Raw genomic sequence first — 15,184 nt, 5'->3', positions numbered from 1 at the left:
ACGCACAGAGGCCAGACGCCAGCTCTGCTATCCAGGGTCTCTCTTCCAGAAGCCAGTAAGAGGGATAGGAGAGGCCGGGACTGAGTTCCTGGGACAGACTGATCTGGGCCTTTCCCCAGAGGTCTAAGAGACATCTAGAGCAGCAGCTCCCTTCTCACCCTTCACCCCTGGACCCTCTTTCTACACCCCTCAGTGCTGTTCCCATCTCCTGCAAGACTCCGGACCTGGGAAGAGCTGAGTCCCCAAGCCCACATTTAACTCCAAGTGCGTTTGTAGAAGTCACTTCTAGGGGCTGGAGATTTAGCTCAGCGGCATAAGCGCCTGCCTTATAAGCAGGCAGTCGTGAGTTCAATCCCCGGTACCGATAAAAAAGGAAAAAGACACACAAAAAAAGAAGTCACTTCTAAAGCTGCCTCTCCTGCATCTGCACCTGCAAGCCTGGGCTGGGCTGCATGGGCATCTCTGCTCCAGACCTACCGTGCCCAGCACTAGACGCCCTGCTGGGGAGCACACATGTGTGAGCACGCAGGCACATGCCCCACAGAGTCTGCACATGCCGAGGAGCCCTCCCACCCTGGAATACACTAACGTTCTTTCCTGTGAGGCAGAAAGTGTTTAAACAGATGCTTTTGCAGGAAAAAAAAAAAAAGTATAGCTGCGTTGTGGGTCAGTGCTATGCTTACTGCAGATATCTATGAGAAACCAAAGAGAGACAGGAGATAGAGACAGACAGACAGAGACACACAGAGACTGGGGCTGCAAGCACTGTGGCTGCTCATAGCCGTTCAGCAGGGATTAGGCACGCAGAGCACTCGCTGGGCCGTTGTCCACACACCCACTGCCCGGACTCCTCAGCTTTTGGTTCCAGCCTGGGGCCTGTGAGGCTGGTCTCAAGAGGCGGGGAGAAGGGGAGAACTGGTACGAACTCTTCCCAGAGGAAGCTTCCCTGGTTTCCTTTGCTGAGAGTGCAGCAGACGAACCCCCAGACCCTGGAGATCAGATCCTTGGTGCAGCCCCAGGAGCCTCCGGGAGAGGAACAGGGATGTGTACATCCCTGTTCGGAGGCAGCCAATCTCTGCAAAGGCAGACCCCAGTCTCCTTCCCAGCCTCCTCGGCTACCCTACCAGCCCCAAGGAGCCTGTTCTGGCTCTAAAGGTGCTGGGGTTTTCAGTTCTGTGGGATCCTAGCTTAATTTGCTGTGGGTGACAAAGGCCTGCCAGGTGCTGGGTGGGGGGGTCAGGGTCTGGGCCATTTATCTGTGATAAGGGTACCCCTCGGGCCAGCCCGCCATCCATCAGCACGAGAGGGTTTTTTTTCCCAGTCAGTAGTTACTGTCAATCCAGCTGCTGCTCGTAAATTTTCTGCAGACTTCTTACTGGCTGGGCTCGGATCAGAGCTGGCTGCTCATGGGCCCAGGCAGGGCGCCAGAGGGGGAGCGGGGTGCCCGAAGGGGCTTGGCTGGAGAACAAGTCACACACAGCACAAGTGACATAGGGACTAACTGGAGAAACAGGTAGAGCTGTGAGCACCAGGGATAAGGAGGAAAATTCTGCTTATCAGACTGTCAAGAACAACGAGTCTACAGAGTGAGAGAATGCAGGGAACTTCCCTCCAAAAATGTACTGTGCATGCATCACACACACACACACACACACACACACACACACACACACACACACACACATCTGGGCCTTCCCATATTTCCACTGGCTAATCCAGACAGCTCAATAAGAGTTGAGAGAAAATTAACTCATTCAACACACACTCCGTGAGTGTCTGCTCTATGTCTGGATTGTCCTGGGTGCTGCATGTGACACAGGGGCAAGGCAGGGGTCATTACTCACACAGCTTCTTCCCTGCACAGAAAGTCCCAAGAGAACTTGCCAGGGCAGGGCACTGGGGGCAGCAGGACTTGGCCCTGCAGGACGACTGACTGCTGAGGACCATGGGAAGAGGAAGACTCCACAGCCTTACCTGGGTGTGGGTTTATCACCGTAATGAGGACAATAAAAATAAAGCTCTCCCTACAGTGGGTCGGGGCTAGAGAGAGGCTACTTCCAAGTGCTGGTTCCCAGTACATGCTGGGACCCAAGACAGAGCAGTTAAATCTCATCTGTGGGCCCTGTCTTGCTGCAGTCCACAGTGGACTGTGAGCACTGTTGGGTACCAGCTCTGTCTGACTTGGCCACAGAGAGTCTTGCTATGTAATGGAGGCTGGCCTTGAACTCACTATGGAGCCCAGGCTAGTCTCCACTTCATGGGGCTCCTTCTGCCTCCTGAGTGCCTGAGATTACAGGTGTGTGCCTCCATACCTGGCAATCCTTTCTTTTTCTTTTTTTTTTTCTGGCAATCCTTTCTTGAGAAGTATACACTAGAAGATTCTGGCCCTGGAACTGGGACTCTGCATTTTCAACAAGCACTTTAATTCTGATGACCCCTGATTCTGGTGCACCACTCAGAGGTCAATGTTTGTTGAATGACTGCACGGTTTCTGCTCCTTAAACTAACGCTGCTGTCTGATTCTGCGTTTTCCAAGGGAAAGGAAGCCTGCTGGCCCGTTGGAACCTAGGCAGGGGAGTCACCCGGAGCCTACCTCCGGGGGGATGCTTTCCTCTGAGTCGGAGCTATCCTCGTAGGCGCTGCCGCCGCCACCCTCCAGGTTCATCTGCAGCAGCTGGTCGATGGTGGCGTCCACGGCGCCGCTGTTGGCACGCAGCACGCACTCAATGATGTCGTGGTCCATGTTGGGGAACATGGTCTTGAAGTCGTCCATAGCCTGGTTGAACTCCAGGCGGCGCACCTGGCGGGCCGGCCGGCTGTTGTTGAGCTCCTGCGGAGCTGCGGGGCCACCCCCGGTCCCCGCCCCGGCCCCGCGTGCCCCTGCACCGCCGCCCCCACTGCTCCTGCGGAACAGGCTGGTCATTTTGTGCAGCCTCGTGGGGAAAATGTTTCCGGTCAATCGGCCGTGGAGCCCCTCGTCCCTGCTCCTTCCGCCGTCGGCCACTCGCGTGCTTGCTTCCTTCCTTGCTCCGCCGGTACCCGGAGCTCACCGCTCACCCCTGCGCCTCTTCCTCCGCACGAGTCAGGAGGCTTACAGGTACGAAGCCCCGGACAGCCGCTGGGAAGCAGCGCTCACGGGACGGGGCACGCGGGCCTGGGCCGGGCTTGGCTGGATGCGGGTCATCCATACCACCGGGGCATGCTGTCGCAGGCTCCGGATCCCACCTGGAACAGGAGAAAAACAAGAAGTCTGGGTGGAAAGTCAGGAATTGAAGGCGGCGGAGGCGACCCGGGCCACACTGGGGAGACCTGCCTCTTCCTGCTCCCTCTATGGCTGCAGTTTTTGCGGGCTCCTGGGACTAACCCGAGCCAGCGCTCTATGGTTGGTGCACAGGCTCCGCATAGACTCGAAGTAGCAGAGGCAGGATTTGAACCCAGGATACACGCCCCACCTCCAGCCACCGGTCTCAATCACTATGCATACTGCCAAGGAGCTCCCGAGGACTGGATGATGGGCGGAAGGGGCTCCGGGTCCTGCTCCCCATCTTCCCACATCACCATCCCAACATCACTCCTGTCACCACAAGGTCTCCCTCGTGCAGAGTCCTCCTGAATCTGAGGGTCTCCCCAGCATCACCGGAACCTCCAACCTGAGAAAGATCATTTCCATTCGTGAGGAGCCACGGATGACTGAGGAGGCCCAGCACTGATGCTGCCTCCCTGAGAGAGCTCAGGCCAGGCCCTAGCACTCAGTCCAGGCCCTTCAGAAGCACCAGTCCTGCCAGGTGTGGTAGCGCACACCTGTAATCCCAGCACTTGGGAGGCTGAGGCAGGAGAACCCTTGCGAGTTCAAAACCAGCGTGGGCTACAGAGTAAGCTCAAGTCCAGCTTGAACCATATATCAAGACCCTGTCTCAAAAGGACAAAAAAGAAAAAACAAACAAACAGAAGCACCATTCCTGCAGGAAGGAGCCAGGCTGGGCTGCATCTCCACAACACTCTGTTAGGCCGGCAAGTTACAGTATATCAGAGATGTGGATCTGGTTTTTTTTTTTTTTTTGGTTTTTTTCTTTTTTATTGGTACCAGGGATCGAACTCACAACCATACACTTGCAAGGCAGGTGCTTATGCCACTGAGCTAAATCCCCAGCCCCAGATCTGTTTTTAAAGAATACTGAGTGCCCTGTGTATTTAAAAAGAAAGAAAGAAAGGAGGAAGAAAGAAAGCCCTAGAAGTTTCTTTTGAAAGCTCTTAAGGAGCCATAACTATCTTAAGTTCTCCCCCAAACCCAGTTCCTCTGTCCCAGCCAGCCCCGCGTGCACCCCCAACCCCAGCACAGTGTGCCTGAGGTTCTGTGCGCACAGAGCTGAAAGTCAAACACAGCTAGGAACCTGCATCCACCACAGAAAACCACCCGGCCCACTCAGAACCAGGCACGGACACCACTGCCAGGATCACCGCAGGGCGGTGCGAACAGGCGGGGTCAAATGAGTCTGAAAACACCTCATTCTGGCTCTCTCCCGCTCACCATGGATGGACAGACCCTTAGCTAACTGCAGAAAAGCACTGGCTGTATTTTCCTCTTCTAGGACTTGGAGGTCACAAGCTTTACCCCACAGGGAAACAGTCATGTGAGTGAAGCCGTGGGATCATCCTTGTGGGATCAAACCAGGGACTGAGGGCTGTGCGGGACAGGGGCCTCCCCACCCATCAGAGGGTGCACCACTGCCAGTGACTTCCAGTGCCTGTAGGTCATTGGGCCCTCATACTCGTCCAGTGGCTTCAAGTACCACCATGCTGAGATTCTCAGACCTCAGACCTCTACCTCCTCGTGTCAGAGGCTCCTGCCGTGGGCCTGCTGAGAGTCTGCCTCATCTCAGAAAGGTGGGTTGGGTTTGAGGCTGGGAAACCACAGGTAGCTCATGCTCTGTGCAAGCCAGTGGAGACTGAAGGTGCAAGGCACAAATCCAGTCCCTCCCTGAGAAAATCTGCTAACAGAAACCTGTGTCTACATTTGTCCTTGTGTGTGCATACTTGTTCTTTGCATATATTATCACATGCATGAATGTATTTTGCTAAAATGTCATCGCTAGGCACAGTGGCATATGCCTATATCCCAGCCAGTTGGGAGTCTGAGATAGGAGGATCACAAGTTTAAGCCCAGCCAGGGTAATTTAGCAAGCCCCTGTCTCAAAATAATGTATATTTTAAAAAAGGAGTGGGGGAGGGATGTAGCTTGGTGTAGGGTCCTTGCCTTGCACAAGCAAGGCTCTGGCTTCAGTCCCTACTATCATAAAAATCAATCAATCAGTCAATCGATTTTTATAATGTGATCGAACCATAAATTCTACTGTGTCCTAGTTTCACTGCAGAATGATATATGGTGTGCACCCTCCCCTGACAGAACACACAGACCTACCCCATCACGCGTGCTGCCTGCGTGGTATCCTGTTGCCTGGGTAAAACACGATTTATCTTCTACCTCCTTCTGCCCAGATGCGCCATTCACAGCCCAGGAAGGCCAAAGCCGTTTCACAAGGAGAAACAGAAGGCTGACCTCAAATGACCATCCATGCATTCGGTTTGTGGCTTCCCACAGCTGGCTGCAGATCCCCAACCTGCTGCACCCTCAAACACAGCAGCAGAGCCAAGGCTGTGCTCTGGCTCCACCCTAGTGGCTGCTCTGACCTGGGCTCTGGGGACCTGTCCTGAGTGAGACCTGTAACACAGACCCCTGGGCCAGTGTCTATCACAGTGTCATCACACACAGGGACAAGTCTCATGCTCAGGCCCCTGGGAGTAAAGCCACCATGTCCCCGTCCCTCTGATAATTCTGCAGGAAAGACAGGGGAGTCAGCTGTCACTTGGAGAAAGAGGTCAGGACCCAGCCACCCAGGGCGAGGAAGAAGAGAAATGGGGCATCCATGTCCCCATTAGCAGTCCTTTGGACAGTCCCCTCAGCTGGTGTTAAGAAGCCCTAAAAGGTGTCCTGGCACCTGGTGCTCAGTGACAGTGAGCATGAGCTGCTCACCCGGCTGCAGACTCCTACACATCCTTGTCCTCTTTGTGGCCCAGTGCCCTCATGTATACGCAGCCCTTATATGGCTTCCATGCAAAGAAAACAAGCAAGCCCTCAGCACAGGGCCTGGAGGGTGGTGAGCCGCGTTCTGCTGTCTCTGCCCCCGGAGGCTGGTAAAAAGCCAGGCGCAGTTGGGGTGCCGGCCAAGCTGCCTCCGAGGGTGGGGGGACAGAGTGGGCAATTCTCAAGGACTCTTTGTGGTATCTAGATGTCATCCCTGGAATTCCTTCAGGCCCCTGAAGGAAATGCTGGTCCTCATGGCATGGCGGGGAGGGACGCTGGCTGGACAGCCTCTGCACACAGCCTGGATGCAAAGTGGTAAGACAGGGTATCCTGAGTGCATACCACCCACGCAGGGTCCTGAAGCCAGGTTGCCTACAGATAGTACCAGGAAGGGCTGGAAGGGTCCCCAATCTCCGAGGACTGTCCTCTACGCCTCGCTACACCAGCCCTGAGGTGTGGCTAGCCACAGAAAGAAGGGCTGTCCCTAAGGTCAAAGTCATCCATGTCAGGCTGCTTCTGCTACCAGCTCTGCTCAAACAGAAAGCAATTTAAGGCACATGAAAGAACGAAGGCCCTCAGGTGACCTAGGTTTATGAGTCTGTGCTAGGCACTTTCACCGTTCATCTTTATTACAACCCCAAGAGATAGGTGCCACCATCTCTGTTTTATAGCTACGGAAAATGCGCCAGAGAAGTTAGGTAACTTGCCCAAAGCCACACAGCTAGTGTGAAAAGAGAACAGAATTAGCAACCTACTTCCTAAAAGCCAAAAATGCCAAGTAAGCCTTGCAGGGCTAAGAGCCAAGAAGGCTGAGAAATGCAGCCAGGTGCCCCAGGCTCGGGATGTTTATTCACAGGAATGTGACCCACACAGCACGGGGGAGGTCTGCTGGCTCTGCCCCAGACCTCTGTGATCCTGGGGAAACCATAGCACCCCTCTGAACCCCAGCTGCAGAGCTCTGGCAGGGAAACAGGGAGATAACCCCTGAGTGGCTTCTGACAAAGGAAGTGAGTCAAACCCACTGAGCCCGTTAGACCTCTCGCGAACTCAGGGCTGTGGTGACCTGAGGACCTGGAAGCAGAAACCCACACCTGTTCTCCCCCATGTCCCAGGGAGCCAGGCCGAGGGCATCCTCCTCCTCCTCCTCCTCCTCCTCCTCCTCCTCCTCCTCCCAGCAAAGGAATCCAGGCCTGGCAGGGGTGGCACACGGCCAGCTCCACTCCTAGAGCGAGCAGCAGCCAAGGCCTGAGTCACTCCAGGCCTGGCCCAGGGAGGTGGGCAGACTCTCCCAGCTTTTCCAAGGTCAACCCAGCTGGTCTCCTGCCTTAGCAAGGCCCATGCGGCTCCTGTCCTGAGCTCCTATTCAGACCCTAGGAAGGCTGTTTGCCTTGACAACACTAGTTCAATGCCCTAGACCTCAGCTTCCTTGCTGGTAGAAACAGAGGTAACCCAGTAACGTGGAAGGCATGTTGTGCTAGGACTCTGTGGGTACATGATCGCCGGAAGCGCCCTAAAAGACAGGCTGATGTGGCCTGGGCAATCTCAGCTAGCCCCATGGCATGCGGCATGCCAACTCTTACACTTCTCTGGCACCTTCTGGGCTCCCCTGGGAACCCTCCAGCCTGCAGCCTCCAGCGTCCACTCACACAGCCCACCTGCTGCCTCTACCTGCTGCCCACCAGCAACACCAGGAGTGTGGGTCCTTCCCACTCTCGATTCTCTCCGGCCCTAGTCTGCTCCCATCTCTGTCACCTGCAACTCCTTGGGGCTCAGGCAGAGCTTTGGGCTCATCTTTAAGTCTGTTGGGCCCTGCAGCACATCCATGGCATGTCCTGTCTTCCCAGCCAGCAAACTGTCTTAAGAATCCAGGCACCTCCATGCCTAGCACCCCGTCTAATTCTTGCCTCTCTTCTCCGCCATGGTGGCCACGGGAGCATTCCTCAGCTCCAAACCCTCCTTACTCCTCATGACCTTAGATACAACCCAGAGCTCTGTGGTGGCCTGCCAGTGACTGCTAGCAAACAAGCACGTGAATACACAGGCACAGGTTCAGATATCCTCACAGGTGGATGGATCTTCACTCTCCTCGGCCACCCGTGTCCTCATCCATCCCCAGCAAGCCAAGCACGCTCCTCCTGGAGCACTCTAGCTGCTCCCCTTCCAGCATCTGGCTGAGTCTACAGATCTACACAGCTCCATCCTGCCCCTCTCTCTGGTCCCTGTCACCACCTCCTCTCCTAGGTTCTCTGACCTTTGCCCTGCTCCGTCCATCTATGTGACAGGTCATGTCAAATGACATCTGTCACTGACCACTAAATGGAAGCTCCCCAAGGGTAGGGTCTCTGCCATATTCACTGCAAGACCTCCAGACCCTGAAACAGTGCCCAGACTATCAATAGATTTGCCCACATCGGGTGAGGAGGAAAGGCGAGAGGAAGAGGCGTGGTAAATCAGGTTTCTTCTCTGCCCTGGCTCCTTTGGCTCCCAGCAGTGGTGGGAGAGGACTTTAAGTTTAAAGCGCCCTTCTCTACACTCTCACGGACTCCTCGCCACAAACTTACAAGGTACATGGGGCACCTAGAGAGGGTGACAGAGGCCCGGGCAGTTCAGTGACAGACATGCTTTCCACTGCCTGGCATGTGAGGCTGACGGCAGGGTGGTCCTCTCTTTTTTTTGTTGTTGTTGTCTTTTTCCTTTTTATCGGTACCAGGGATTGAACTCACGACTGCCTGCTTGCAAGGCAGGAGCTTATGCCGCTGAGCTAAATCCCCAGCCCCCATGGTGGTCCTCTTTTGCCACCCCATCAGCTCTAGGGGACAGGAGGCCCCTCACTCCCAGAGCTGACCTGGCTTTACATCTTGTCCCCTGTGAGAGGTACGGGTGACCCTGAGAGGTAAGGGAACCTCAGAAGGAGGTGTGATGTTGAGGGTCAGAGGTCCCACAGGCAGCTCTGGAAGGACAGGTTGGACTGCCCCAGACCAGCTCTGTCCTTGCACACCTGGGGCTCCCTCTTCAGAAAATCACTGAGGAACAGACGTCACCCCTGTGGGTTCCAGAGACACCCACTTCTTGCCCAAGTTCTGGGCCCAGCTCAGTGGCACTACCAGGCTAGGCCACTAGGTGGCATGCCCGCGCTCCCACCCCGGCTGCTCCCGGGAAAGGGCAGACAGCAGCTTCGCTGCCAGAAGCCAAGGGTGTGCCCCACCCCCACCTTGAGACTGAAGGGAAAGAGCCACCCAATCGCCCCTGGGGCCTTAGGACCCCAAGTGGGAAATCTGTGGCATTCCGCCACCGCTTTCTATCCCTAGTTCTTGGCAGACATCACTAGTCCATCCAGCTGAGGACCCTTTGTGACAGGGCGCTCTGGCCAGCTACTGGCACGTGACCAGCCCTGGCCAGCGAGCCTCAGCGCTCAGCCAGCGCCTCCCCTTCCCTCCCTTCCATCCGGGAAGCTAGGGCCAGGCTGCTTCATCAGTCCCGCTGCAAAAGCCAGCGGGCCGGGCAAGGTCACATGACCCTTGAGAGGCTTGTGTAACCACTGCTAAGTCCTGGGAAACCTCGGTGCAATGGAGAGACTGCTGGGCCCAGGAAGCCAGGCAGCTGCATCCTCCTTGTCCAGTTGTCACCTCAGACGCGATGGGGCAGGGGGCCAGGGCTCCTGAGGAGGCCCAACAGGGCAGAGCAAGAGACAGAGGCTCTCGCGTGTGTGTGTGTGTGTGTGTGTGTGTGTGTGTGTGTGTGTACACGTGTGCACACGCCTAAGGGGCAACCCTAAGAGAGCCGCCTCATCCTCCTGCCCCTGCTATTTCTTCCCAAGCTATTAATGTCGCTGCAGCTTCAAAAGCCGGGTGACCTTTAAATGCTGAGCGATCTGCTACTGCCCAAGGCACAGAAGCAGCTTAATGGAAACTCGGCCCAAATGGCCACAGCTGCTGGGGCTGCAACAAAGCTAGTCTTACTGTCCGAGGTCCCTGGGGCCACTGGACAGCACACCTGTGCCTACCCGGGGGCGGCCAGGAAGAGCTCACAGGTCCCTTGGCATACCCTCTGGAGAAAGAGGCCAAGCTGGACATGAGCAGAGGAGGAACAGGAGTAGAAACACAATCCTGCCATTCCTTGCTTGCTGTGTGACCTTAGGTTGCCTCCTTACCTCTCTGGGCTACTTATCTTTTCTTCATCTGGTAAACATGAGTATTTGATAAAGGGACCCCCAAAGTCCTTTGCTAGAGAGAAGAAGGGATACAGAAAAGAAGGACACATGGCTTCCACACCCACCCAGCTATACCCCCTGGAGGGATGAGGCTGTGGGCAGTGCCTACCTTTCCAGGGCTCTCATATGCATAGCACAGCTCCTCAACCCAACCTCACTCCTGTCCTGTGGTCAGATCTGTAGCTCTAAGGCATTCAAAGATTTCATTGTCGCTGTTTTTAACTTTTAAAACCAAACATTGTAGTGCATGCCTATAATCCCAGTCCCAGCACTCTGGGAGGCTGATGCAGGAAGATCACAAGTTGGAACCCAATCTGAACAGTTTGGCAAGACTCTGTCTCCAAATAAAAAATAAAGGAGTTGGGGAGGAGGTGAGACTGGGGATTTAAATTCTGAAAATAAAAAAGAGGGGGAAAATCCTTTTTCTTTTCTAATTTTCCTCTTCCTGTTTCAGTATTTCTGGATCTGCAGCCAATGGGAGACATGGGGCAGGGACTAGGGCAAAAGATTTCACAGGAGGCTGATCCCCCTTCCCACAGGTAAACTGGCCCTGGGTTCTCGGGCCTCAGGACATCATCTTTTATGTCTGCTTCTGACGCCCAGATGTCAGGCTTGGCTGCCATAAAAGGTGTCATCAAAAAGTCAGCTCTGCTTTCCAGCCGAACAGATCCAAGATGAAGCTCCTTGGGCATGAGTAACTCGTGTCCTTGGTAGGACAATGGCAAGAACAATAATAATGACAAGAGCCAGCACTCACTGCCTGCTTCCTTGCATGCCAGCCACTCTTCCCAGGGCCGCCTGCATGGCGATTCTCCATCCTGTCCATCAGCCTACACAGTGCTCCCGCCCTTTCCACTTTAAAGAAGAGAAGGAGCTCGTTCAAGGTCACACAGCTGGGTAGCCAAGCTGAAATGTGAACCCAGGCAGTCCGATTCCAGAACCAACGCAATACTTCCATCAGGCCTGAGCAGCACGCAGTGTTCCTCAAAGCCAAGCCCAGGGCCCAGCACACAGCAAGTATCAGGGACTGTGAGCTGCAGTGACTCCTGGCCCACAGGCCGGCTGGGGAGGGGCCGATTCCGGGCGCCTCTAGAATTATAAGCAATGGCACATTGTCTAGCAAGCAAAAGAGGGAAGCCACAGGTAAAGCGTTGTCCAGGAGGAAAAATGCTTTCCCCACCCCACTGAAGTTATCAAGTTGCCTGAGCAACCAACTGTTTAGCACCAGAGCCTGGCTGGTTGGGGGACTATTTCTACAACAATCCCTCTCTCTATCAACAAACACCAGCAGCTCAGCCAAGACCTCAACCCAGGTGCCTGAGAGGAGCTCAAACTCCAGCGGGTGGAGAGATGCTGTTCCCCAAGGCCCTCCCCAACATCCTGCAGCTCTGGGGAGCCCCACTGGATTGTCAGGAATGTGCATGCGCCTGGGACCCAGGGAAAGTGCCCCGAATGGGAGAAGAGGGCTGTGGCAGCTCAGGCGCAGGGCCAGGAAGCTGGGCTGACTCCAGGCGTGAGCTCATGCTGGCCCAGGCCCAACTTCTGGGGGTGGGGGGGAGAACCAGCTGCCCTCCTTAGGCCATCCTGCAGGGTCTGGATAGCAGCACAAAACATCTCTGGGCCCCCGGGAGACAGGTGGGGAGTCACACCCCACAATCTAGCATCTGAACATGCCTGAAGCATCCTGAGATTCACAAAAAGGTCCTGGAGACAGAAGCCCCAGTTCTTGGCCCCAACCCTCTGGGGAGAATTGAGCCATAAGAAACAGATCAGGGAAATTTTCCTTATAAATTTTTGAATGCCATTTAAGTCTTAATTCATGTTCATTTCTTAATTTAACAATAAAATATGCAAGAACATCAGAGTAATAGCATTGCCAGGGATCATTATGTTCTTTTTGCATATGTATATTATCTGCGATGGACAGGTTACATTGTCTTGTGTGAGTGCCAGAGACTCAACCAGGCCTCCGCATGACAAGGACACACTCTACCACTGACCTATATTCCCAGCCCTGTGAGTTACTTTCTGATAAAAAATGATAGCAAATATCTGTGAGTTCTTGCTATGTGCCATGCACCCTCTGAGCATGTGGCATGCGTTATCTCATTAAATCACCACAGTGAAGTGACTATGACCGTCACTTTACAGATAAAAAAATAAAGGCTCAGAGAGGTTCCATGACTTCCACAGGATCACACAGTCAGGAACACAGCTGGAAGCTGAATCCAAACAGCATGGCTCCAAGTCCATGCTTTTCTTAACACTCGCCTGACACGGTCTAATTAAAGCAAAACAAAACAAACAACAACAAAAGAAAACTAAACATGGTAGGAAAAAACCTTGAGAAGCAAACAAACCACAGGATCTTCCTGGCTGAAAACTTTTACAGTTCTTCTACTAAGCTATGGTTACTTCAGATGTTCCCCAGTCCTGCCTCAGTGGGAACCACATGCTGTCCCCACCCTGGTCAGGGACACAGGACCAGTGGGCATGGGGATGGCCCAGGCTATAGCCTTTCTGAAGCAGGACCATAATTAAAGGGCTCAACTGCTGACGTCCGCTGGTGCTGGACTACGAGGCCGCAGGGCAGGCAGCTGGGTAGGCCCAGTTCCGACAGACAGCGGCTGCCTGACTGCACAGTTACCTGGACAATTGGGCTTCTTTCAGTGAGTTTCCTTATCTGTGAATCAGGGACAGCCACACCCTCTCAGGTGGGGCTTCTGAAGGCGGGAGAGTCACTGTGGTGGGCGCCCCCATTTGGAGGTGCCTGTTATGAAGACCAGCATGGGCCCTTCACAGCCCACAACTACACAGTTCTCAGGGGCTAAATCTAGGGCCTGGCCCAGGACGTGCTCCTGAATCCAACCCGGCATGAGTGCAACACACAGGCCTCAGAGGCCTCTGAGGGAGGAGCCCCTCTGCCCTCTCCTGCCCACACCCCGACCCCAGGGAGTGAATTTCTGAGGATAGACGTGCTGGAGTATTAGGCTCAGGCCTCCAGCTCCTCCTCAGGAAGGAGGTGGCTCAGTGGCAGTGGTAGCTGTGGTGACAGTGGTGCTGGTGCTAGGGGTCTGCCCCACAGTGACACCAGCACAGGCAAAGCGGCCCTCACAGCAGCTGAGGAATGCAGGCTGAGGACAGAAGCTGAGGGTAGGAGAAGGGGGGCTGGGCCCATGGCTGAGCTTCAAAAGAGCAGGCAGCAGCTGCGCAGGGAGGGTCACCCTCCTCAGGCAGCCGGGACAGCATCAGAAATTCCACCCAGCCCAGACAGCAGATGGGCCTGTTCACAGCGCTCACCCTGGCGGGCTACTCCCCCAGCCACAGGCTGCTCCTCCTCCCTCTGTGAGTTCTATAGCAGCAGCCTCCCTTTCCAGGCCAGGAGAACTCAGAGGCAGCTGCCAGGTAGCCTGACGCTGTCACTCACTCATGTCCCCAAGTGCCCCCACATGCACTCTGGAATTCTGTGGCCAGGGAGGCAGGCGTTCTTACTTCCACTAGTACAGAGTCAAAGTTGACAAAACTCAGGGGCTGCAGAGCTGGGATTTGAACCCAGACCATGAGACTCCTGGACCAGGGCTCTCTCTGTGTGGTGTACGCGCTGCAGGCTCCAGGTCACTGCCACGTGTCTGCATGTGCTCGCTGCCGCACATACACTAACTCACTCTTACAGTGTGCCTCATTCACACTCAGCCAGACCCCTTTTCAGCCACAGGTGCTGCTGAGACATCCTCCCCACGATTTTCTCTGAACTCTCCCATCTGGCCCAGGCACTCAAGCGGTTCACTCAACTCTGAATCTGTGGTTTGAAAACAGTCACACTCCTATATACGTGTGCAAACATACATATCCTCTGCACACTAACAGTACCCTCATCCTTCCCACAGCAAGCCTGGCCCCTCACCAGGCAGATGGCACAGCCAGATGAGGCACGGGATCGCCCCTTTTCTCTTCCATCTGTGCAAGCGATAGCTTTTACAGCTCTGAGGTCAGGCTGACCCGACTTGCAGCAAACCTGGCCAGAATCAGGCAATGGCATGCTGGCCACGGTGCTGGCTTTCTGATTGCCTGTAGGCTCTGTTCCTGATTGTGGGAGCGGGCCTCAGCCCAGCCCTCAACTCTGACAGTCAGGGGAAGAGGCAGGAGTTCCCCAGGGCCCACAACCAATTTCATTGCCTCAGTCTCCACTTACAGAAGATGGAGAACAGTGGTTTCCTTGTCCAGTCTGATCATAGAAGTCCACTTAGATGCAGGCTGGAGGGGTGGAGCAGGCCCAGAGAGAGTCACCACTGTGCTAGGCACAAACCACGATGACCTCTGCGGGAGGTCAGTGTGTCCCAGTCTCCCAGGGATGGATGGACTTGTGCACTCACACTTTCCTTCACTATAGAACCGGAACTCCTTCCCTCAAGCAGAACCCTCAGCAGAAGTTAGTTATTGAAGACATCAAGCAGAAATCTGCTCTTGCCCTGCCCAGCAATTATACATAACAAAGAACCTGCCCTTTAGTGGGTGCTAGGCAAAGTGTTTCTCATGCATCTTGTCATCTAATTATCATGACAGTGTAGTTCAGTACATTATCAGCTTCTACTGTCAACACCTTCTAACATCAGGCATCTTATAGAAGAGACATTGAGTCACATATGACCTAGAGTTTGTTCAGGATTACGCCCCCTCCAACCTGCAAAGCCTTATGGAAACTTCCAAAGCTAGCTGGACATCTCTCAGTCCCTGGCTCCTTTAACAATCACTATTAAAGCAATATATATTCAGCTAGTACTCAAACACTGTAGAAACGAGTATGTGTGCCAAGTCTCCTGACACACCACAGATTCCTGCAATATGTCCTAAAGCCTCGGTCTAACCTCTCCCGCGATCATCTCCCAAGCTGT

At 54.5% G+C, this 15,184-nt stretch overlaps 1 protein-coding gene across 5 annotated transcripts in view; it reads right to left on the bottom strand.

The window, feature by feature from the left end:
- Cuedc1 (CUE domain containing 1) overlaps nucleotides 1-15,184 on the bottom strand; it is a 75,820-nt gene that overhangs the window by 15,072 nt on the left and 45,564 nt on the right. For all 5 annotated transcript variants that reach the window (XM_063251245.1, XM_063251249.1, XM_063251246.1 and 2 more), the window contains one exon: nucleotides 2,594-3,225. In XM_063251245.1, coding sequence (XP_063107315.1) covers nucleotides 2,594-2,923 — 330 coding nt within the window. In that variant the 5' untranslated portion in view covers nucleotides 2,924-3,225. The remainder of the gene's footprint in view (nucleotides 1-2,593; nucleotides 3,226-15,184) is intronic.

The sequence above is a fragment of the Cavia porcellus genome, unplaced genomic scaffold (assembly GCF_034190915.1).
Source record: "Cavia porcellus strain 051 isolate PalLab524CR breed Dunkin Hartley unplaced genomic scaffold, mCavPor4.1 scaffold_6, whole genome shotgun sequence".
NCBI classification, from domain to species: domain Eukaryota; kingdom Metazoa; phylum Chordata; class Mammalia; order Rodentia; family Caviidae; genus Cavia; species Cavia porcellus.
This window is presented reverse-complemented; position numbering and strand designations above follow the sequence as displayed.